The sequence below is a fragment of the Podarcis pityusensis genome (assembly GCF_964106645.2).
Source record: "Podarcis pityusensis genome assembly, chromosome: 1".
Taxonomy (NCBI): Eukaryota; Metazoa; Chordata; class Lepidosauria; order Squamata; family Lacertidae; genus Podarcis; species Podarcis pityusensis.
Window position 1 is genome coordinate 130,177,125 of NC_138028.1, and position 22,461 is coordinate 130,199,585.

At 44.6% G+C, this 22,461-nt stretch overlaps 1 protein-coding gene across 2 annotated transcripts in view; it reads left to right on the forward strand.

Annotated features, from left to right (window-relative positions):
* The window catches only part of LOC308483930 (uncharacterized protein), a 67,623-nt gene that overhangs the window by 42,998 nt on the left and 2,164 nt on the right, over nt 1–22,461 (forward strand). For both annotated transcript variants that reach the window (XM_081018267.1, XM_081018268.1), the window contains exons 4-7: nt 13,860–13,921; nt 17,347–17,462; nt 18,525–18,875; nt 20,010–20,119. In XM_081018267.1, coding sequence (XP_080874393.1) covers nt 13,860–13,921; nt 17,347–17,462; nt 18,525–18,875; nt 20,010–20,119 — 639 coding nt within the window. The remainder of the gene's footprint in view (nt 1–13,859; nt 13,922–17,346; nt 17,463–18,524; nt 18,876–20,009; nt 20,120–22,461) is intronic.

Consider the following 22,461-nt stretch of genomic DNA (forward strand, 5'->3'; position numbering starts at 1 on the left):
CCCAGAACAATGGTGTGCAAGCCCTTATATAGACTTTGAAATTGCCACCCTGTCGCTCAAGACACCCCCCCCCCCAATACATCATACATACATCACAGTAGGGGCCGTCTACAGCAGAATCCCGTCCTGCAGGAAACCTGTTACAGTGGTACCTCGGGTTACATACGCTTCAGGTTACATACGCTTCAGGAGACATACGCTTCAGGTTGCAGACTCCGCTAACCCAGAAATAGTGCTTCAGGTTAAGAACTTTGCTTCAGGATGAGAACAGAAATCGTGCTCTGGCGGCGTGGCAGCAGCAGGAGGCTAAAGTTCAGTCCAAGTGCAGCTAAATACTGCCAGGCACAATCGTTTCAAATTCCTCTAAGATTTGTTGGCGAAAATTCCCTCAAAATTCCTGCTGGCTATATCGGGGGTCCAAGTTCTAAAACACTCAAGTGCAACAGTTCCCATTAATGAATTATTGCTATAGTTTCCCCTCTTGAGAGCTCCAAATAACATGGTCTGTACGATGCCAAGTCTTTATTGCTATAATATTCCGAAGTTGATGAGCACATTTATTGTATGGCCTGTGTACTCCATCTGTTGGTGACAGATGTGCACTGCATTCTAAACAATTCTTGTTGCTAAATTGGGTCTATTAAGGCAGGAATCGTACAAGCAGTACATTGTTTTCTTGGTATTCACACTCTCTTAGACTTCCTTTGCAAGGAACTCTTAAAGCAAGAGTCTGCTTCTGTTCTGGATTTATTTGGGCTTGTTCTGAATGTTGTTGCCTACAGTGATGATCATACACATAGCTGTCAACTGTCCCTTATTTGGTGGGAAACTCCCTTATCCCAGCGCCGTGTCCCGCTGCTGTCCCTTATTGATGATGTCCCTTAAATTTCCTGGGTTTCAAAGGAAGCAGCTCCTCTCCCTCCCTCCCTGCCGGCCAGGGAGGAGGGAGGCTCCAACTGTGTTGCTTGGCTGCTTTGCTCACCCAATAAGGAGTCTAAGAATGACTGGGGGGTGGAGCTTGCATGCCTTGTGCCGATCAAATCGGCCGCGTTGCCTGGGGACTCGCCTTTGCTCAGCGCTTCCCAGCGGAGAGGTGACGGTGGTTTTCCTTGCTGCATCCCCTTTGCCGGGTTGCTGCGCTGTGGGAACCACCGCTTGAGGCTTCGTTTGGCTGCTGGCTGGGCTTTCTGCCTTTGGCTTGGAGGGGCTCAGAAGTTGAACATACCTGTGCAGGGAAAATCCCTTATTTTGGCTGCTGATCCCTTATCTTTGAGGCTGCTGGTCCCTTATTTTCAAATCTGTAAGTTGACAGCTATGATCATATATTTCAACTAATTACCCAAATGCTCTTTTGGATGGAGCACTGTGCAGTAACTTCTTTTATAAACACAGTTTAAAATGCCCTTGAGACTGCCCCCTCCTCAACAGCAGCCATTATTGGCACTTTGATATAAGATCCATAAATCTGACATCTTGGATTTCAGCCATCCTAACTTAAGAACAAGTTGTTGTTTGTTATCGGTATCGTGACTTCCTAAATACAGAATCTGATGGGGCTGTTAGTTGACTTGTTTCTTCAGCACAGACCACTGAGCAGAACCCCTTTGCCCCATTTTTTAAGGGGGGGCAGCAGGCTAGTTTGGGGACTCAGGCCAGGCCAGAGGGTACCCAGCTCTGTCTTCCAACTAGGGATGGGAAATAAATTTGGTTCAGTTCTCATTTTAATGCAAATCTGCCTAACTCACACTTCCTGAAACAATATGTCAACCAAGCCACAGACATCCTTCAAAATACAGTGGACGCTCGGGTTGCGAACATGATCCGTGCGGGATGCATGTTTGCAATCCGCAGCAGCGCATCTGTGCACGTGCGGGTTGCGATTCGGCTCTTCTGTGCATGCACAAAACGTGATTTAGCGCTTCTGCGCATGCGCGACCAGTACTTCCGGGTTTCGGCGGGTCCGTAACCCGAAAAAGTGCAACCTGAAGAGTCTGTAACTCAAAGTATGACTGTACATGTGTTACTGTGTGTGAGAGAGTTGTTAGGGAGGAGTAGTACCTCTGGTGTGGTCTTTCTGGGGTAGTTTGTAAACCCTTGGTCCCCACCCAGCACTCAGCTCTCACCTGTGGCTCCTAGAAGCTGTCATCATGTGGCAGTGGCCACAATCCCGGAAACAGCTTTGGCTGCCCGACTAAACTGGGTGAGGGTATGAGACACTATGGGCCACGGAGCCTCAAGTGACAGCAATAGATTCAGAAGGACCCCCAAGCTACGTATTGGCTCCTTCAAAGGAAGTGTAACCCCATCAAGAGCAGGCAATCTCCCATCCATCATGTCTAGGGATCCACCGACTAGCAGCCATATCTGGACTGAGCTTCAGTTTATTGAATCAAGACATAAATATCTGGTCATCTCTTTTAGAAAACAGACTAAACAATATTATTTTCAAGTACATGATCATGTACAAAATAGAAGACAAGTCAAATGAACATCAAAAAGTGATTGGTTGTATTGAACTTTTGACAGCTTTGAATGGAATTTTCAGGTGACAACTTTGCAAGAAATGAATGTAAGCCATTTAAATTTGGATTCATCTTCTGTATCTGTAATCCCTTTTCAAAAATCTATGTAAATAACCATTTATCACCAATAATTAAAATTCAGAGTGGGATGCAATAAGGCTGCTGGATGTCCCCTCTGCTGTTTGCAATTTGTTTAGAGCTTCTTGTCAATTAGGTACGGATGACTAACCAAATTTCAGGAATAAAACATAGTAATACGGAGTGTAAAGATTCTTTACATGCAGATGATGTACTTTTCCTGACTAATTTGGAGAAATCAATTAATACAATGTTTAGTACATTGGATATGTTCAGTAAAGCTTCAGGGTATAAAAATTAACATCTATAAAATAAAATCATTTCTTCTGAGAACCAATATTCTAATTAGGGAAAGAGCAATTTTCAGTGAGAAGCACACCCGTATAATATATAGGCATCTGGATACACTGAGGCATGAATATACTATAACTACAAGCAGCTGACATTGCAGGTGGAGAAAGAAATAGAAATATTATCAATACTTTCTTTTCTGAAATATTCATAAACTTAAACATAGCAATAAAAGTACAAAAAATAATTTATTTAATTTCCCCCCTCTATTTCTTTCTTGTTCTTCTTTAAGTATTTATCTTCATACACTTTTCTTCTCTCATTTACTCATAGGTCTATAATATTTCAACAGATTCAGTAATGATACCAGTTGTTAAGGAAGTTGTTAGAACAGCAACAAAACAAATCCAAAGAGTGAGTCACCGTGTGTGTGTTTCGAAATTGGGAGAGATCTGTTTTAAATGCAATAATGTCTATGGGTAGTCACAAATTATTCTGAGTGATTCTGCCATTAAAGATCAATTTATGGCGAAACAGCAGTTTCCTGGGCTGAATGAACTGATGCCTGCAAAAAACCAAAGCGCTCTAAATGGCTTTCCGTGTTCTTATTTCCGCCACTGACCATCTTCAGCTAATTATTTCCAAATTCAGAGTCACTGAGCAAATATTTGCTCTATTACCTCACCAAATTGGCCCTGTCCTGATTGCTTCATTCCGGGAACGAATGTGGCCTTCTCCTCATGCTTTAATGTGACCATAATTGCTTTTGGGTCTGGAGGTCAGAGCCCAGTAATTCTCAACAGCCCGGCCATGCAACTATACAGAAATAAATTTCAATTCTAAGGATTGATTCTATTGATTTGCCTCTGGAGCCCAGAACCTAGCTTGCCCCCGTGAACAACTTCCTCCCCCCGATGTTTAGTCTTAGATTACATGCACAATAAAATGAATGTGCAAACAGGCAACAGTGCACCCAAGCTCTGGAGGATTTGATTTAACTGTAGTGTAAGGAATGCCATACAGGGATGCGGGTGGCGCTGTGGTCTAAACCACTGAGCCTAGGGCTTGCCGATCAGAAGGTCGGTGGTTCGAATCCCCGCGACGGGGTGAGCTCCCGTTGTTCGGTCCCTGCTCCTGCCCACCTAGCATTTCGAAAGCACGTCAAGTGCAAGCAGATAAATAGGTACCGCTCCGGCGGGAAGGTAAACGGCATTTCCATTCGCTGCTCTGGTTCGCCAGACGCGGCTTAGTCATGCTGGCCACATGACCCGGAAGCTGTCTGTGGACAAATGCCAGCACCCTCGGCCTATAGATTGAGATGAGCGCCGCAACCCCAGAGTCATCTGCGACTGGACCTAATGGTTAGGGGTACCTTTACCTTTTAAGGAATGCCATAAACCTTCTTGGTTGGCAATATGGTAGCCAATGTGATGCTGTCCCCAGCCTGTGTGGCTAATTCAGGGCCGGATTTAGGTCTGATGAGACCCTAAGCTACTGAAGGTAATGGGGCCCTTTATATGTCCAGCTGTCCTTTGTCCACAACAAATTGTCACTGTTCTTTTGTGTTGAATATATGCTACATGGTAATTTATGGACCTAATACGTATCTCAAGCCGTTTGCACATAACAAAATATGCATTTTATCCAAGTAATTGTTGAACTGGAATGCAATTAAGAAGACGTATATTAATAGTGAAATACAATTAAGAAGAAGTATATTAAACTAGTGCAAACCAGTGATATTTTAGGGAGCAGGCTAGCAGGTGGGGCCCATTACTTACATCATAGGAGCCTACACAACACAAAACACTGTTGCTGTATGTAGGTTTTATTTTATTTGTTTTTTATCTTATATTTTGAAAATGTACATCCAGTTTCCCCCCCCCCTTTAATTTTTTTGGAGGCCCCCAAGAGAGCGGGGCCCTAAGCTATAGCTTATTAAGCTTATACCTAAATCCGGCACTGCTAATGGTCAGAGATGATGGTACCTGCAGCAACTGAAGGGCACTATAGTGGCTATCTCTGGTCTAGGGTTATGTATATGTGTCTCTGTCTATCTAACTATCTCTGATTAATTTCAATTCTTGTTTTGTTATTAAATGAATTTCTTGCAGCACCATCTCCCCCCAAAACTGTGCTGGGTAACACTCTAAACACAAGTGGAAATATATAGCATTGTCTTTTATTACAACACCAGCTTTTTGGAGACTTGTTGACGTTGATGTGTTATACAATTACCCAGGGTATAGTGCCACCTATATATTATCTTTCTTTTTTTAAAAAAGATTCTTGAATCTTCGATATGCTGATTTCACAAGCACTTTGTGCCATATAGCGGTCAAAATTGTAACCCAAATCCTTTCCCCAACATCTTTTTTTTTGTAATCCTGTTAGATCTCCTGCACCTAATTTTGCCAGTATTCTACACATTTGGGTAAATCTGTCCTTTGGCATTAAAGTTACGTGCCACAATCAAGTTTTCAAATGACGTTAATTCTCGTCTTGCTTTGCTGTTTAATGATACCATTTTACTATAAAGGAGCTAACTTGTTCAAACTATGCGCTCCAGCTCATTTAACATTCCTCAGGATTTCTTATCCTTTGCTTAAGTTGGCCATTATTATAGAAATCCCTAATGCCACATAATCCTTTTATTGACCATTAAAAAGAAAACATGGGTTCTATTCTTGTCATAGGAAAGATTTTAAAAGGGAGTAAATAGGGACTGGGTAGGAACCAGTTGCTTCCGTCTCGATTTGAAAATTGCAACTGTAGTTTTGAGGAAGGGACTTTGTAAGCAATATAGGGGGAGGCCCCCGACACGGAGCTGCGGTTGAACTGTTTTCGTTCTTCCTTACTTGCATTGCAAAGACCAGATGCTTAATGAGATAAAAGGATGATGATGAAGCCATAATGTCGATGTGATGTATTGAGATAATGGTTTCCTGAGTTCCAGGAGCTGTAATTTTTCTCTGACAGATATCGATACTATGCTGACAGTAAACTGGATGTCATCTGCATTTAGCTGATCTGTTTTTATTAACCACAGGCACGTTTCAACAATAAACCTGGCCTGCTCAGTTCCTGGAGAAATCAATTCAATGCAAAGTTCTTATCTGTATGTAAAATGTGAAATGTTGGCTTTGCGCATAGTCTGCTACGAACACAATAGGCCTGCTGGATTAAGCCAGCAGCACATCTGGTCCAGCATTCTGTTCTCACAGCGACCAACCAGATGTCTGTGGCAAGGACCTTATAGGAAGGACCATAATGCAATAGTCAGGGCCAGATTTAGGTTTGATGAGACCCTAAGCTACTGAAGGTAATGGGGCCCTTTATATGTCCAGCTGTCCTTTGTCAACAATTGTCGCTGGTTTTTGTGCTGAATATATGCTATATGGTAATTTATGGACCTAATAGGTATCTAAAGTCATTTGCACATAACAAAATACGTATTTTATCCAACCTGTTGTCTTTGTCCATGGAGTTTTCCTGGCAGGGATACTGGAGTGGCTTGCCGGTTCCTGCTCCAGGTGGATCACATTTGGTCAAAACTCTCCACTATGACCTGTGCATCTTGGGTGGCCCTGCACGGCATAGCTCATAGCTTCTCTGAGTTATTCAAGCCCCTTTGCCACAGCAAGGCTGTATAGTTAAAGCTATGGTTTTCCCAGTAGTGATGTATGGAAGTGGGAGCTGGACCATAAAGAAGGCTGATCATCGAAGAATTGGGCACAAGGAGAAGGGGACAACAGAGGACGAGATGTTTGGACAGTGTTCTCGAAGCTACCAGCATGAGTTTGACCAAACTGCGGGAGGCAGTGGAAAACTGGAGTGCCTGGCGTGCTCTGGTCCATGGGGTCATGAAGAGTGACCCTATATATAGGGTGCCTACATTGTGCATGGACTGGTTGCAACAATTGTTGTTGTTGTTTAGTCGTTTAGTCGTGCCCGACTCTTCGTGACCCCATGGACTAGAGCACGCCAGGCACTCCTGTCTTCTACTGCCTCCCGCAGTTTGGTCAAACTCATGCTGGTAGCTTCGAGAACACTATCCAACCATGATCCCACTGCTAACTACCCCCAATTAAACCTGTAGCGAACCTACCACAGGGTACGCCAATTAATTAAATTTCTAAATCACCACAGGCTTTCTTTGGGGGTTCTGGGAAAACTCAGTGATTTGGAGTCTTAACGCAGAAGTTGAACAAACAAGGAAGGCTTTGTTTACCAAATAAAGTTGGCAAAACAAAGATGGGTCAGGAATCGTGTTCTTTCGGGAAACAGTTGTTACACTAAATCTGCAGATGTGGCAGGCGTCGAAACAAAGTAGTAATGCACAGCTTCTCTTGAACCTCAGTTGCTAAAAATCCCTTGGTACACTTCAGGTAGATGTTCAGGTTTCTAGAATAGGTGGTAAAATGCTTGTCTCCATTTCTGTTGCTTCACTCTTGTCCCTTTACTTAGTTATGACAGGTGGTACAGTTAAATACAACTTCCTTCCTGGATTGCGATGAAGGAAGGAGATGTTATAAAATGACTAACCCAGGTGATCACATCAGTCCTTCTTTTTAGCAGTTTCAGTCAGAAAACTTGAGAGACAAAGTACAAGAAAATACAAAATAAGAAGCCCACTTTGTTGTCCTCCCTACTAAGCCCTTTTCATCCCTTTAAAAATATTCTGTATTTTGTTTCTCGAAATATCTGGAAAGAAATAAAAGGCTCTTCTGTGACGCAGTATTTAATCGGGATCCGCCATTATGAGACAGACTATGTTGCAGAGATTAATAGCCATAGGGGGAGGCGAGCCACTACTTTGTTATCATGTTTGTATTTTAAGTTCGACTTGGCAAATCTTCCCTGGAAAGGTTGATGTGTGCAACTTGTCTGGAAAAATTAATGAGCAAACGCCTAGATTCTATTTCATCGGAACTGAAAAAGATGGCGTCTGCCACCCGAGGAGGACTTTTGGATGGACTCGGCTTAAATAACAACGCGTGAGGATTTATTGCAAACAAAAGACTTACCAGCTTCAAAAAAAGGGAGAGTCATACAAAGTTCACACAGAAGCATAATATTGTTTACTTTAACTCGCCTGTGGAAATAACTCAGAGGCTATTAAGAAGAAGAAGGAAATAACAAGAAGATTGAAAGATGGGACTGGTGAACACTAAAAGCAGCAGAAATATGAGATGATTGGACCCTACTGAACTCGAAGTATGGGAACCCCCAACAAAAAAATTATAATTTGGCAAAATATTTGGACTTTATAATATGTATTGGTATAATTTGGAATAATTAATGTGATGCGATTGGATTTTAAAATGGAAAACTTAATAAAAATTATTATAAAATATATATATATTCTGTATTAGGGATATGGAGTCTCTCGATGCTGTTAAACCGCAGCTCCTGCCATCCCTAAACAGTGGCAATGCTGTCTAGGTCAACAGCAGCAGTCTGCCCCACACGCTCACTTCACTTAACATGGGCAAAGTTTAAGGCAACTAACTCTACCACGGAAGGTTTTCTGCAACACAGCTGCATGAGCCAAAATGAACTTCAATTCTTGGCTCAAATTTGACAGGGCATCCTAATACACATTGCGACTCAGAAGCATAGCTGCCAAGCGTCCCTTATTTGGAGGGACAGTGCCTTATTCCAGCGCCATGTCCTGCTGCTGTCCCTTATTGATGGATGTCCCTTAAATTTCCCGGGTTTCAAAGGAAGCAGCTCCTCTCCCTCCCTCCCTCCCTCCCTGCCGGCCAGGGAGGAGGGAGGCTCCAACTGTGTTTCTTGGCTGCCTGGCCCACCCCCCTCTGGCCTCCTCTCACCAGCCTCAGCCCCTGGGATCCCCTCCCCACCGGGACTGGCGGGAGCCTTGGGCCCTTCTGCCACCATCCTCCTCGCAGCTGCCGAACAGAGTGTCTCTGCCTGGGGCCTCCCCTCTGCCTGTCGCCGCCACTCCCGCTAGGCCGTACTGCGGCTGCGCCGCCGAAGGACCCGGATGAGATGGGCAGCCTGGCGTGGCCTATGAATTGCTGAGGAGCCTTGAGAGGAGAGCGAGGGCAACCATAGAGAAAGCAGTTCAGAAAGAGGAGGAAGAGAAGGCGGCGTAGGCGTAGGCGTGGGCAGGTGTTCCAAGGGCTACAAGGGAAGGACCGCAAGCACTTCTCCCATAGATTTGTAGTGGTAGACTAGCATAGATGGTCTGATCTGCGGGTTTACTTTGGGCGCTATTTCCCCTCCTTCCTCCCACCCCACCTGATGGAATTGAGAGCTGCAGATGGAGCACGAGAGAAAAGATACAGAACTGCAGCAGCATCTTCGTAGCTTGGACTTCGTTTTGCGCGAAAAGTGGTTGCTGCTTGTAGTTATTTAATTGCAGTGTTTCATCGGCTGGTGTCTTGAGCAGCAACCTCTGGAAACGAAGGGCTAAAAACCGGCGCTGCTCTCCAAAATTATCTGGTCGCTTTTAACTTCGTATTTCAGCTGGTTGACTAAAATCCCTTATTTTGGCTACTGGTCCCTTATTTTCGAGGCTGCTGGTCCCTTATTTTCAAATCTGAAAGTTGACAGCTATGCTCAGAAGCTCCCAAATGTTGCTTGAAGCCTTGCTACTGAATCTCCACCACTGTTTCCATAAAATCACATGGTGCTAGAATAGGGACCTTAGTTGCTTGTGACCTCAGAGTATTTTCCGGGATATTCCATTCCATTCCCTGTCCCATCCCCTGCATGCTCTGTTATCGTATTGCTGGTTTGGCCTCCCCATCCCTTAGGATTCTATTATTATTATTATTATTATTATTATTATTACTATTACTATTACTATTATTATTATTTCTACAAGTCTCAGTGGTCTGCCAAGACAGCCAGAACCTCCCTCTTGTTCCCATTTTGGCAGTATATGGAATGGCACTTGGATAACTGAGTTTGCTGTTGGTATATGACAGGTGTCAGGACCTTTTTGCTCTCCAGATGTTACTGAACTACAACTCCCACCACCCCTGGTGATTGGCCATGCTTGTTGGGGCTGATGGGAGTTGGAGTCCGGCAATGTCTGGAGAGCCAAAGACTCCCCATGTTGGCTACCATAGCCATCTTGGCTGAAGGTTAAGAGCCTCCTCAAGGTTTGACCTCCATATCCTGCCTCAATGCAGATTAAAACGGCTGGTTTATCGTTATTTGTGCTGACAGAACAATTGAGAGATAATCTGTGTGGCGGCAATATCAGGAACACACGTGATATGCACACCTTTAACAGTTTCGGTATGACATGGGGGGAAAAAGTGTGCCCTCTATATTTAGGAGTGGCTATTTGTGAAGAAAATGACACAATGGTGATTATCAGTGACAGAGATCGCAATGAAAGCGAAACTAAGGTAAAAATAAAGTCGGAAATATTGATGATCGATGGCAGAACGCAAAAGCATTCGTTTGTGGTTTATGTTAGAAGCAGAGCAACGGTAAAGAACTGAAATCTACAGTGGTTAAAAAAGCAAATATTGAGCCATTTCCCACTGAGTTGACCTTCAGCATAGGTGAGCAGCATGAAACAATTGCCAGCCATATCTGTCAACCACAGGGACAGCCCTACCATTAGGACTCAGGTAGATTTTGAGAGGTGGGGATTGAAAGAGAGACAGGAAAGGGTGCACTAAAAGCACTAAGATGTCACTTTAAACCATCACAGCTTCTTCCAAAGAATTATGGGAGCTGGAATTTGTTAAGGGAGCTGAGAGTTGTCAGGAGACCCCTATTTCCCTTTCAGAGCTACAATTTCCAGAGTTCCCTGTAAGCAGGGATAGATCATCATCGTTTCCTAGCAACTCTCAGGACCCAACTAGGTAAAGGTAAAGGGACCCCTGACCATTAGATCCAGTCGTGACCGACTCTGGGGTTGCGGCGTTCATCTCGCTTTATTGGCCAAGGGAGCCGGCGTACAGCTTCTGGGTCATGTGGCCAGCATGACTAAGCCGCTTCTGGCGAACCACAGCAGCACACGGAAATGCCATTTACCTTCCCGCTGGAGCGGTACCTATTTATCTACTTGCACTTTGATGTGCTTTCGAACTGCTAGGTTGGCAGGAGCTGGGACTGAGCAATGGGAGCTCACCCGTCACGGGGATTTGAACCGCTGACCTTCTGATCGGCAAGTCCTAGGCTCTGTGGTTTAACCCACAGCGCCACCTGCGTCCCTCAGGACCCAACTACAGTTCCCATAATTATTTGTGGGAACCCATGCTGTTTAAAGTGGCAACATAGTGCTTTAAATATATGGTGTGAATGTGGCCCTAGCTAACAAGGAGCTGCTCTGAGATGGAATGGAGTTTCCTTCAACAGTGCTGAAGATTTGACTGCCATTCTGGTTAGCTGCTTCTGTAAGCAGAATGTAGGGGGTGGGGCATCTTCTCCTTCACTTCAGGCAGCAAAACATCTTGGGTGGTATAATAATAATAATTTTATTATTTATACCCCACCCATCTGGCTGGGTTCCCCCAGCTACTCGGGCGGCTTACAGCACATTAAAAATTATAAAACATTAGACATTAAAAATTTCCTGATACAGGGTTGCCTTCAGATGTCTTCTAAAAGTCAGAGAGTTGTCCTTGACATCTGATAGGAGGGCGTTCCACAGGGCAGGTGCCACCACCAAGAAGGCCTTCTGCCTGGTTCCCTGTAACCTCACCTCTTGCAGTTAGGGAACTGCCAGAAGGCCCTCAGCGCTGGACCTCAGTGTCCGGACTGAAGGAATGTATCACTTATATTGTAAGTGATACATTTGAATATCCTGTTAACTTATAAGGGATAAGGAGGCTTTCCTATTCCTAGGTGGAGCTGTCCAAGATATTGCATGGGAACCAAGGGACCATAAGAATAGTGATAGGGTGCATGGTTTTAATGCACAAAGTCCCCAGTTTAAGTCAAAGCATCTCTGTCATTTGTGTGTGTGTGTGTGTGTGTGTGTGTGTGTGTGATAAAGATGTTTTGACCTAAACCTGGGACTTTGTTCATGAAAACCATGCCCCCTATCATAGGATTTGACAAGGCCGGTGCTTAGAATGAAGTAGTTTGGTTTAGCAAAGTTCAAAAATCCCAGAACTACACCCGAAAGTAGTTCCCATAATTTCTAAATGTGTATTAAGTTCATTTTATGACAGAACCTGGAACCATTTTTGTTTCGCCTTCAAGTTCCTCTTCCTACTGTTGTTGTTGTTGTTGTTGTTGTTGTTGTTGTTGTTGTTGTTACTCTGTCGACTCTTTGGGCCTTTTGCATGCTCTAGTTATCTCTCGCTTGGACTACTGCAATGCACTCTATGTGGGGCTACCTTTGAAGGTGACCCGGAAACTACAACTAATCCAGAATGTGGCAGCTAGACTGGTGACTGGGAGCGGCCGCCGAGACCACATAACACCGGTCTTCAAAGACCTACATTGGCTCGCAGTACATTTCTGAGCACAATTCAAAGTGTTGGTGCTGACCTTTAAAGCCCTAAACAGCCTCGGTCCAGTATACCTGAAAGAGCGTCTCCACCTCCATCTTTCTGCCCAGAGACTGAGGTCCAGCGCCGAGGGCCTTCTGGCGGTTCCCTCGCTGCGAGAAGCCAAGTTACAGGGAACCAGGCAGAGGGCCTCCTCGGTAGTGGCACCCAACCTGTGGAATGCCCTCCCATTAGATGTCAAAGAGAAAAATAACTACCAAACTTTTAGAAGACATCTGAAGGCAGCCCTGCCAGATGGGTGGGGTAATAATAATAATAATAATAATAATAATAATAATAATAATTTAAGCTCAATAAAAAGCTTAAATAAATTAAACAGTTTGCATTTCATTGCACGTATGTTTAATGTTTTCTTAGTCTTCTTAAGTATATTGTGTACTTCAGCAAAGCAGCTGCTAACACTCTGAGTGCTGAAATATTCATTGCCGAGGATCGAAATGAATTGTGAACTGACTGCAAATAGAACTGGAATTAGTTCCTGCTTCTACATGCTGTACTTGAACCGGAACTAGTTAGTCTTTAGAATGGACTGTCCAAGCTCAAGAGACAACCAGGGGTCAGGTCAAGGCATTTGCTGCCTGAAACAGGACAATATGGCAGCTTTCTCCCACCTCATGTGGAGAGGCTGACCAGACTGGCAGCTGAATCTTACTTCAACCCTGCGGGCAATGGGACAGCATCATTTACCACATGTGAGGGCAGCTTGCCCTCCAACCCTTTGCTGCGGCTCCCTGCCCCCCTGTCGCATCTACTGCCTATTGCACTTGCCCCATCCTGTCTAATGGTAGGGCCAGCCCTGGAAAAGATCTCTAACTGAAAGCTCTTGCCAGCCAGAGTATACGCAACACTGGGCCACATGGATCCATGATTTGACTTAAGTAGGTTCGTGTGTGGATCTACGAGCAACTTTTCAATTTAAATTAAGAAAAGCCATTTTTCTACAAGATGAGAAAGTCTCGCACGTGAGATTCAGGTTACGTTCATCATTCTCACCAGTGAACCAAACAGCTTGCAGGGATGTCAATAAATTGAAAGCCATCTCTGAAGAACATCAGAAAGAACAGAACTGGAGCAGCAGCAGAAATGCCACATGTTTGATGTTTTTGAGTCAACAGTCAGCTAATTAATATGCAAATGAAACACAGTGAAGTAAGCAGGGAGGAAAGATGTTGGTGGAAATCTGATTACCATAATTACTCAGGCCATCAAGCAGACTTCCTGCCCGACATTATTTTTAGTCGCAAACCAAGATGACCCCGTGACAATCAGCTTCAAAGTGAAACAGGGCTACTTTCAAGCAAAAGGTAGGTTTTTACATATCGGAGAGAGCCTGGGGGTATTCAGAAGAACTGTCCATTCTACATCCTGCTATGGAATCATGACCACCATTTGCTCTGCTGGTATCTCAAGGTGAGCCATCTTTGCAGCTGTTGAAATCATCTCTGTCCTTTTCTGTCACCAGGTGTGTGATTTGAAGAAGAGGCAGAGAGCAGGTGAAGCATCCCTGTTGCTCCAGCTTTGCAGGTAAGCAAAATCCCATTACTGAAACTGGCAGCCAGGCAAGTGGTGTGTTGGCAGAGAGGAACAGCAGCTACTACCCTTAAGAAAGGCATAGGCAAACTTGGCCCTTCAGATGTTTTGGAACTACAACTCCCATCATCCCTAGCTAACAAAACCAGGGGTCAGGGATGATGGGAATTGTAGTCCTAAAACACCTAGAGGGCTGCCTTAAGAGGAGGAAGGACCAGCTTTCCCCTCCCAAAGCTTTGTGACTGTTTAAGCTTGACCACCAGTGAGGGAAGGGATGCGGGTGGCGCTGTGGGTTAAACCACAGAGCCTAGGACTGGCCGATCAGAAGGTGGGCGGTTCGAATCCCCGTGATGGGGTGAGCTCCCATTGCTCGGTCCCTGCTCCTGCCAACCTAGCAGTTCGAAAGCACGTCAAAATGCAAGTAGATAAATAGGTACCACTCCGGCTGGAAGGTAAACAGCGTTCCCATGAGCTGCTCTGGTTCACCAGAAGCGGCTTACTCATGCTGGCCACATGACCTGGAAGCTGTACATCGGCTCCCTTGGCCAATAAAGCAAGATGAGTGCCGCAACCCCAGAGTCGGCCACGACTGGACCTAATGGTCACGGGTCCTTTTACCTTTACCTTACCAGTGAGGGGAAATTCCCCCTGTCTCCTGGCTTTGAAGAAGAGCAGGTAAAACTTTCGTAGTGCCCAAGTTTAGACAGCCTAGAGAGGCAAGGAATGGATAATCTGCCTTTTGAGTTGGGCTGGGGAAGAGATGCAATGCATTTCATACTTAAAGGTAAACCTCCATAATCTGAACCCAAACAATGTGTGAATCGGAAGCCATCCATCCTTTCAAATTTGCACTTCTATGGCTTTTACGGTGCAGTTCTGCAGCCAAGTAATGTGTACGAAAAGATGTATACTAGAGTTAGGTGGAAATGCATATAGTACTGGAAATGGCATATAAATGCCTTGCATTCATATATTGAGTGCAATTCTGGGCCTCATCAATAGGAGTATAGCATCTAGATCAAGGGAAGTAATAGTGCCACTGTATTCTGCTCTGGTCAGACCTCACCTGGAGTACCGTGTCCAGTTCTGGGCACCACACTTCAAGAAGGACACTGACAAACTGGAACGTGTCCAGAGGAGGGCAACCAAAATGGTCAAAGGCCTGGCAACGATGCCTTATGAGGAACGGCTAAGGGAGCTGGGCATGTTTAGCCTGGAGAAGAGGAGGTTAAGGGGTGATATGATAGCCATGTTCAAATATATAAAAGGATGTCACATAGAGGAGAGAGAAAGGTTGTTTTCTGCTGCTCCAGAGAAGCGGACACGGAGCAATGGATCCAAACTACAAGAAAGAAGATTCCACCTAAACATTAGGAAGAACTTCCTGACAGTAAGAGCTGTTCGACAGTGGAATTTGCTGCCAAGGAGTGTGGTGGAGTCTCCTTCTTTGGAGGTCTTTAAGCAGAGGCTTGACAACCATATGTCAGGAGTGCTCTGATGGTGTTTCCTGCTTGGCAGGGGGTTGGACTCGATGGCCCTTGTGGTCTCTTCCAACTCTATGATTCTATGATTCTATGAGTGTAAGCTAATGAGTGATTATACATACTGTAGGTACACATACATGTGCAGGCATGTGCCGAGAAATGTGGATGTTATGTATGTATGCAATCTTAGTATTATTTTTTTATAACTACATTCATGTTTTGAAGCAACTTCAGAGGTATATTCTAGTGGTGAAGTAGACACCTACAGAAGTCTCAAATGGGATATCACAGACCCTGTGCATGCCATAGACATGCTATGCAATTCGTGAAGTAAAGGTAAAGGGTCCCCTGACTGTTAAGTCCAGTCGTGGACGACTCTGGGGTTGTGGCGCTCATCTCGCTTTACTGGCTGAGGGAGCTGGCGTTTGTCCGCAGACAGTTATTCCGGGTCAAGTGGCCGGATCATGTGGCAAACCAGAACAGCGTATGGAAATGCACTTTGACGTGCTTTCGAACCGCTAGGTTGGCAGGAGCTGGGACTGAGCAACGGGAGCTCACTCCATCGCAGGGATTCGAACCGCTGACCTTCTGATCGGCAAGCCCAAGGCTCTGTGGTTTAGACCACAGTGCCACCTGCATCCCTTCAATTCGTGAAGTAACGCTGAACAAATTGAAAATTCCAGCCTAAATGGTTCACCTCCTGGTTCTCAAATTTCTCTCGTGAACTAAGTAGCATCAGCAGGAAGGCTGTCGATACCACATTCCCCTAAGGCTGTGCTGTTCAAAATGATGTTGGGGTCTTGATGCCTAAGTTTCTCATGGAGCCCATTGGCACTACAGTTATGCACAGAAAATGCAAGAGTATGGGGAAATATAAAGACAATGTGGCTACAGCAACAGGGAGGTGGGCAGTGTTTGCCTCCAATTACCGTATTTTTCGCTCTATATATCTCAGAAGATCAATCATGTGTCACTGGAAGTTTTGCTGAGGAGGTGGATTTCTCTACATACCGTAGTTTTCGCTCTATAAGATGCACCAGACCACAAGACGCACCTAGTTTTTGGAGGAGGAAAACAAGAAAAAAAAAATTCTGAAACTCAGAAGCCAGAACAACAAGAGGGATCGCTGCGCAGTGAAAGCAGCAATCCCTCTTGCTGTTCTGGCTTCTGGGATAGCTGCGCAGCCTGCATTTGCTCCATAAGACGCACACACATTTCCCCTTACTTTTTAGGAGGGAAAAAGTGAGTCTTATAGAGCAAAAAATATGGTAAATTATTAGTTAAAACAAAACCATGACGTTATTTTATTTTCTCACTTGTTATATTTTGAATTTGCTGAGGGATTGCTGGACTTCTGGCAGACTTCCATGGCTGTGATAGGATTTCATCCCTTCTTCTCTCACCTCCTGTAGCCCCCCCTTCAAAATTTTCTCTGGGGGGTGGGGGAGATTCTCTGGAGAAGATTTGGGGAGAGTGGGTGGAGAAAGAAGAAGAGGAAGTCCTCTCACGCGAGCAGAAGTCCATTCATGTGACATTGGCTGCTGCCCAATACTATTATATATATAAATGGAAAATAGCAGAAAGAATGGAAGGAAATGAACTCATATTGATGCTGTAGGGGACAATCTCCTCTCTTGCCGTACATTTTAATATTGAATACAAGTTTCATGTTGACTAATTTTTCTGGGTGATGAACATTTGCTTTGCTCACTGCTCTTTGAGGTTAACTGCACACGTATTTCCACTGCTTCCTGTCTTGAAACAACCAAAACATTGCTTACCTTTTCAGGTATATCCTCCCTCCCTCCCTCCCTCCCTCCCTCCCTCCCTCCCTCTCTCTTTCTCTCTCTCACACACTGCGTGGGTTCCGTTCACACCGAAATCCTCTATCGTGAACAAAGGATCATTCTAAATATCAATCTGGTTTCTTTCCAGCTTGTCTTCGACTAAGAAAGCATCGGACGTCTACATGAAACCAACATCTGGCTGTGTGATGATTTCGTTTTTTATCGCCCTTGTCTTTCCCAGCTTAGCTGCTGGCTTCAGCAAAGGTGAGTTATTCATAATATAGGACGAGGCTGAGAAATCCCTCCTATATAAAATTATCCAGAAGAGACATGGAAAATACATTAGAAAGTAGGGTTGTTGTTGTTCTTACTACAGTAGTTGTTACTACTGCATTGGGAAATTTTTAACGTCTAATGTTTTACCATTTTTTATGCGCTGTAAGCCACCCAGAGTGCCTGGGAAAACCAGATGGGCAGGGTATAAATGATGATGATGATGATGATGATGATGATGATGATTTTATGAACACCACCATGACCACCATCTATATATGTACATATGGACCTCCTACAGACAGAGCCATAGTTATGGGAGGGTTGGGGAGGCTAGCCAGGTGTTTTGCCCCAGGTGAAGCCTCCAGAGGTGTACCATTGAGGCTGCCCAGCAAATTCTCATGGGTGGGTGTGTCAAACTGGGTCTTTGACTAGTTTTGCCCCTGTCTACCAGCATCTTGTTAGTCACCATGAGAGTAAGATGCTAGAAGGACCATTGGCCTGATATAGCAAGGCTCTTTTTATGTTTTTATTGTACTTTTATATCATATTAGTCCTTGTTGTTGTTTAGTCGTTTAGTCGTGTCCGACTCTTCGTGACCCCCTGGACCAGAGCAGGCCAGGCACTCCAGTCTTCCACTGCCTCCCGCAGTTTGGTCAAACTCATGCTGGTAGCTTCGAGAACACTATCCAGTCATCTCGTCCTCTGTCGTCCCCTTCTCCTTGTGCCCTCCATCTTTCCCAACATCAGGGTCTTTCCCAGGGAGTCTTCTCTTCTCATGAGGTGGCCAAAGTATTGGAGCCTCAGCTTCACGACCTGTCCTTCCAGTGAGCACTCAGGGCTGATTTCCTTAAGAACGGATAGGTTTGATTTTCTTGCAGTCCATGGGACTCTCAAGAGTCTCCTCCAGCACCATAATTCAAAAGCGGTAAATTAAATATCTGATATTAAATAAGTATCTGAGATACCTGCCACTCCCTTTTCTATGGATACAGCATATTTCTCTTGAGCATGTTTATTTATCACGACGCTGTGTTTGATATTTCATTACAGTCATAGAAGTAACTCAACCGTCGTTCCTGGTGGTCAAAAGGCAAGAGGCTGCCCACTTTGCGTGTGAATACAGGAATGCGGGAGATGCAGAGGGACTCGTAATAACTTTACTTAAACACCTTGGCAACGAGTCTCTCAGGATGTGTGCTTCATGGCTTACTGCTGGGTATGAGCCGTTCATCGTGAAGGATGGCATCAAGTGCCAAGTCCACCCTGGTCACAATGGTGTAAACGTTACTCTATGGGGTCTGCAGCCGACTGATGCTGGTCTGTATATCTGCAAGATGGAACGGATTTTCCCGCCACCCTACATCCAAGTCATGGGAAGGGGAACCCAGCTCTATGTGGTTGGTAAGTTCAGAAAGCTCACAATTTGATGTCAGGGTGCCTTCAAGTGTTTTTCAGAATGAATGTGTGTCCTTGAGGTCTATCAGTTCAATCCTGTAACTCTCAAATCAGCCTTCTCACAGTATGTACATGTTTGTGCAGAAGTCCGTCACACTGAGATTTGCTTCCTAGTAAGTGAGTTGGCGCTGTGGGTTAAACCACAGAGCCTAGGACTTGCTGATCAGAAGGTTGGTGGTTCGAATCCCCGCGACGGGGTGAGCTCCCGTTACTCGGTCCCTGCTCCTGCCAACCTAGCAGTTCGAAAGCATGTCAAAGTGCAAGTAGATAAATAGGTACCGCTCTGGCGGGAAGGTAAACAGCGTTTCCATGCGCTGCTCTGGTTCGCCAGAAGCGGCTTAGTCATGCTGGCCGGAAGCTGTACACCGGCTCCCTTGGCCAATAAAGCGAGATGAGCGCAGCAACCCCAGAGTCGGTCACGACTGGACCTAATGGTCAGGGGTCCCTTTGCCTTAAGTGAGTTATGGCGTTCTGCCCGGATGCTGAGGTCCAGCGCCGAGGGCCTTCTGGCGGTTCCCTCATTGCGAGAAGCAAAGCTACAAGGAACCAGGCAGAGGGCCTTCTCGGTAGTGGTGCCCGCCCTGTGGAACGCCCTTCCAGCAGATGTCAAAGCGATAAACAACTACCTGACATTCAGAAGACATCTTAAGGCAGCCCTGTTCAGGGAAGTTTTCAACGTGTGATATTTTAGTGTATTTTTGGTTTATATGGAAGCCGCCAAGAGTGGCTGGGGAGGCCCAGCCAGATGGGCGGGGTATAAATAAATTATTATTATTATTATTATTATTATTATTATTATTATACCTAATTCATATTTTCCAAAACAATACGAGAACTGAAGTACAGCCATCCTTTGAAACTCTCACTTCTCTGAATTTTGCAGTGAGCTTTCTGGCCTGTGCCTTGGTTTCCGAATGTTTTGGAAGTCAAACGGACTTCCAGAAGGGATTCCATTCGACTTCCAAGGTACGACTGTACTTGGAAAACAGTGTGTGTGTGTGTGTGTGTGTGTGTGTGTGTGTGTTAACATTTGCTCTATCTTCCTGAAGATGATAATTTGAAAAATTAAATGTATTTCAGACACAGATCCATGCCCAGACCCGCAACTCTATCTTTGGATCACAACAGCAGTAGCTTCTGGATTGCTTGTATACAGCATTTTAATCACAACCTGCATTATGAGAAAGGCTGTAAGTACATGAGCTATAACATAGTACATGGGCTTTTAGGAATAAATCCAAGGGAATTTGTAATATCCTGACCATCATATTTTTGGCAGTTTGGTTCCCTTGCATTCTGGTCAACAGACAGGCCTGAAGAGTCAACCTGGAGAATGTAACCATGCATTCACATCAATTGGTGTGTGTGTGTGCTAGAAATTGCGTCCAGAGTCTTGAGTTGCTATCCCAAGAAGGACTTGAATGCAATGTCTGGTCTGTATTGCTATGTTGCTGAGCAGAATCTAGAACAGGCATGGCCAAACTTGGCCCTCCAGATGTTTTGGTTTCCCCCCCCAAAGATATTTATTAAGATTTTCAAAATATTACAAAAGAAAAAAGAAAAAAGAAAAATACAAAATAAAAATAGTTAAAAACAATTCAGTTTTTCAGTCACTTATCTTTCATTTGCTTATTTCCCGGACCTCCTCACACCTCCCTTTTCTGTATTCCAATTCAGTTTGTTAGTTCAGCAAATCCCTCCCCTCTTTGTTTATCCTAATCATCAATTTTAAAGTATTGTAACATTAGATTTTTACCTATTAATAGTCCATTTTTTCATATTCCCTTATAACATTACAGCTAAAAACCACTTAGTTTCTATCCAACATCATTCTAACATTCATTAATTTTACAGTATTTCTGTAAATAGTCTTTAAACTTTTTCCAATCTTCTTCCACCGACTCTTCTCCCTGGTCTCGGATTCTGCCAGTCATTTCCGCCAATTCCATATAGTCCATCATCTTCATCTGCCATTCTTCCAAAGTGGGTAGATCTTGTGTCTTCCAATACTTTGCAATAAGTATTCTTGCTGCTGTTGTGGCATACATAAAGAAAGTCCTATCCTTCTTTGGCACCAATTGGCCGACTATGCCCAACAGGAAGGCCTCTGGTTTCTTTAGAAAGGTATATTTAAATACCTTTTTCAGTTCATTATAAATCATCTCCCAGAAAGCCTTGATCTTTGGGCCCGTCCACCAAAGGTGAAAGAATGTACCTTCGTTTTCCTTACATTTCCAGCATTTATTATCGGGCAAATGATAGATTTTTGCAAGCTTGACTGGTGTCATGTACCACCTGTATATCATTTTCATAATATTCTCTCTTAGGGCATTACATGCCGTAAATTTCATGCCTGTGGTCCACAACTGTTCCCAGTCAGCAAACATAATGTTATGTCCAACATCTTGTGCCCATTTAATCATAGCAGATTTCACTGTTTCATCCCGAGTATTCCATTTCAACAGCAAGTTATACATCTTTGACAGAATCTTAGTTTTGGGTTCTAACAGTTCTGTTTCCAATTTTGATTTTTCCACCCGGAAGCCAATTTTCTTGTCCAAATTGTATGCCTCCATTATCTGATAATAATGAAGCCAGTCTCGCACTTTGTCTTTTAATTTCTCAAAACTCTGCAATTTCAATTTGTCTCCTTCTTGTTCCAAAATTTCCCAATATTTCGGCCCTCCAGATGTTTTGGGACTACAACTCCCATCATCCCTAGCTAACAGGACCAGTGGTCAGGGATGATGGGAATTGTAGTCCCCAAACAGCTGGAGGGCCAAGTTTGGCCATGCCTGATCTAGAATTATTAGACCAAGGATGGGGTGTCCTCACCAACGTATTTTAATTTGCTCCACCAACATGCTTCGTTTTTAAGCAAGAGTACATGTGCAAGAGGATGCGGGTGGCGCTGTGGGTTAAACCACAGAGCCTAGGACTTGCCGATCAGAAGGTCGGCGGTTCGAATCCCTGCGACGGGGTGAGCTCCCGTTGCTCGGTCCCTGCTCCTGCCAACCTAGCAGTTCGAAAGCACCTCAAAGTGCAAGTAGATAAATAGGTACCACTCCGGCGGGAAGGTAAAAGGCTTTTCCGTGCGCTGCTCTGGTTCGCCAGAAGTGGCTTAGTCATGCTGGCCACATGACTGTAAGCCGGCTCCCTTGGCCAATAAAGCGAGATGAGTGCCGCAACACCAGAGTCGCCCACGACTGGACCTAATGGTCAGGGGTCCCTTTACCTTTACTTTTACATGTGCAAGAACTCTTGACACAAGAGGCATAACTGATCCATATTAAGTCACCCAAGCCCAGAATTATTATTATTTTTTTGCAAGAATTACAGCACCCAGCATGCAATCCACCAGAAACAGGGCAGGGGCCTTATGTGTGGACCAGAAACTGTGTCCTACTCAGCTCTGTTAAATTATTACTCTTGCCGTGAAAGGTGAAGAAACACCAAGAAGATGAAACGAAATTCCTTGCAGGGTTATTTAGTTCTTCAAGATCAGCTGCTGTTCTGGGCTTGAGGTCAAAAA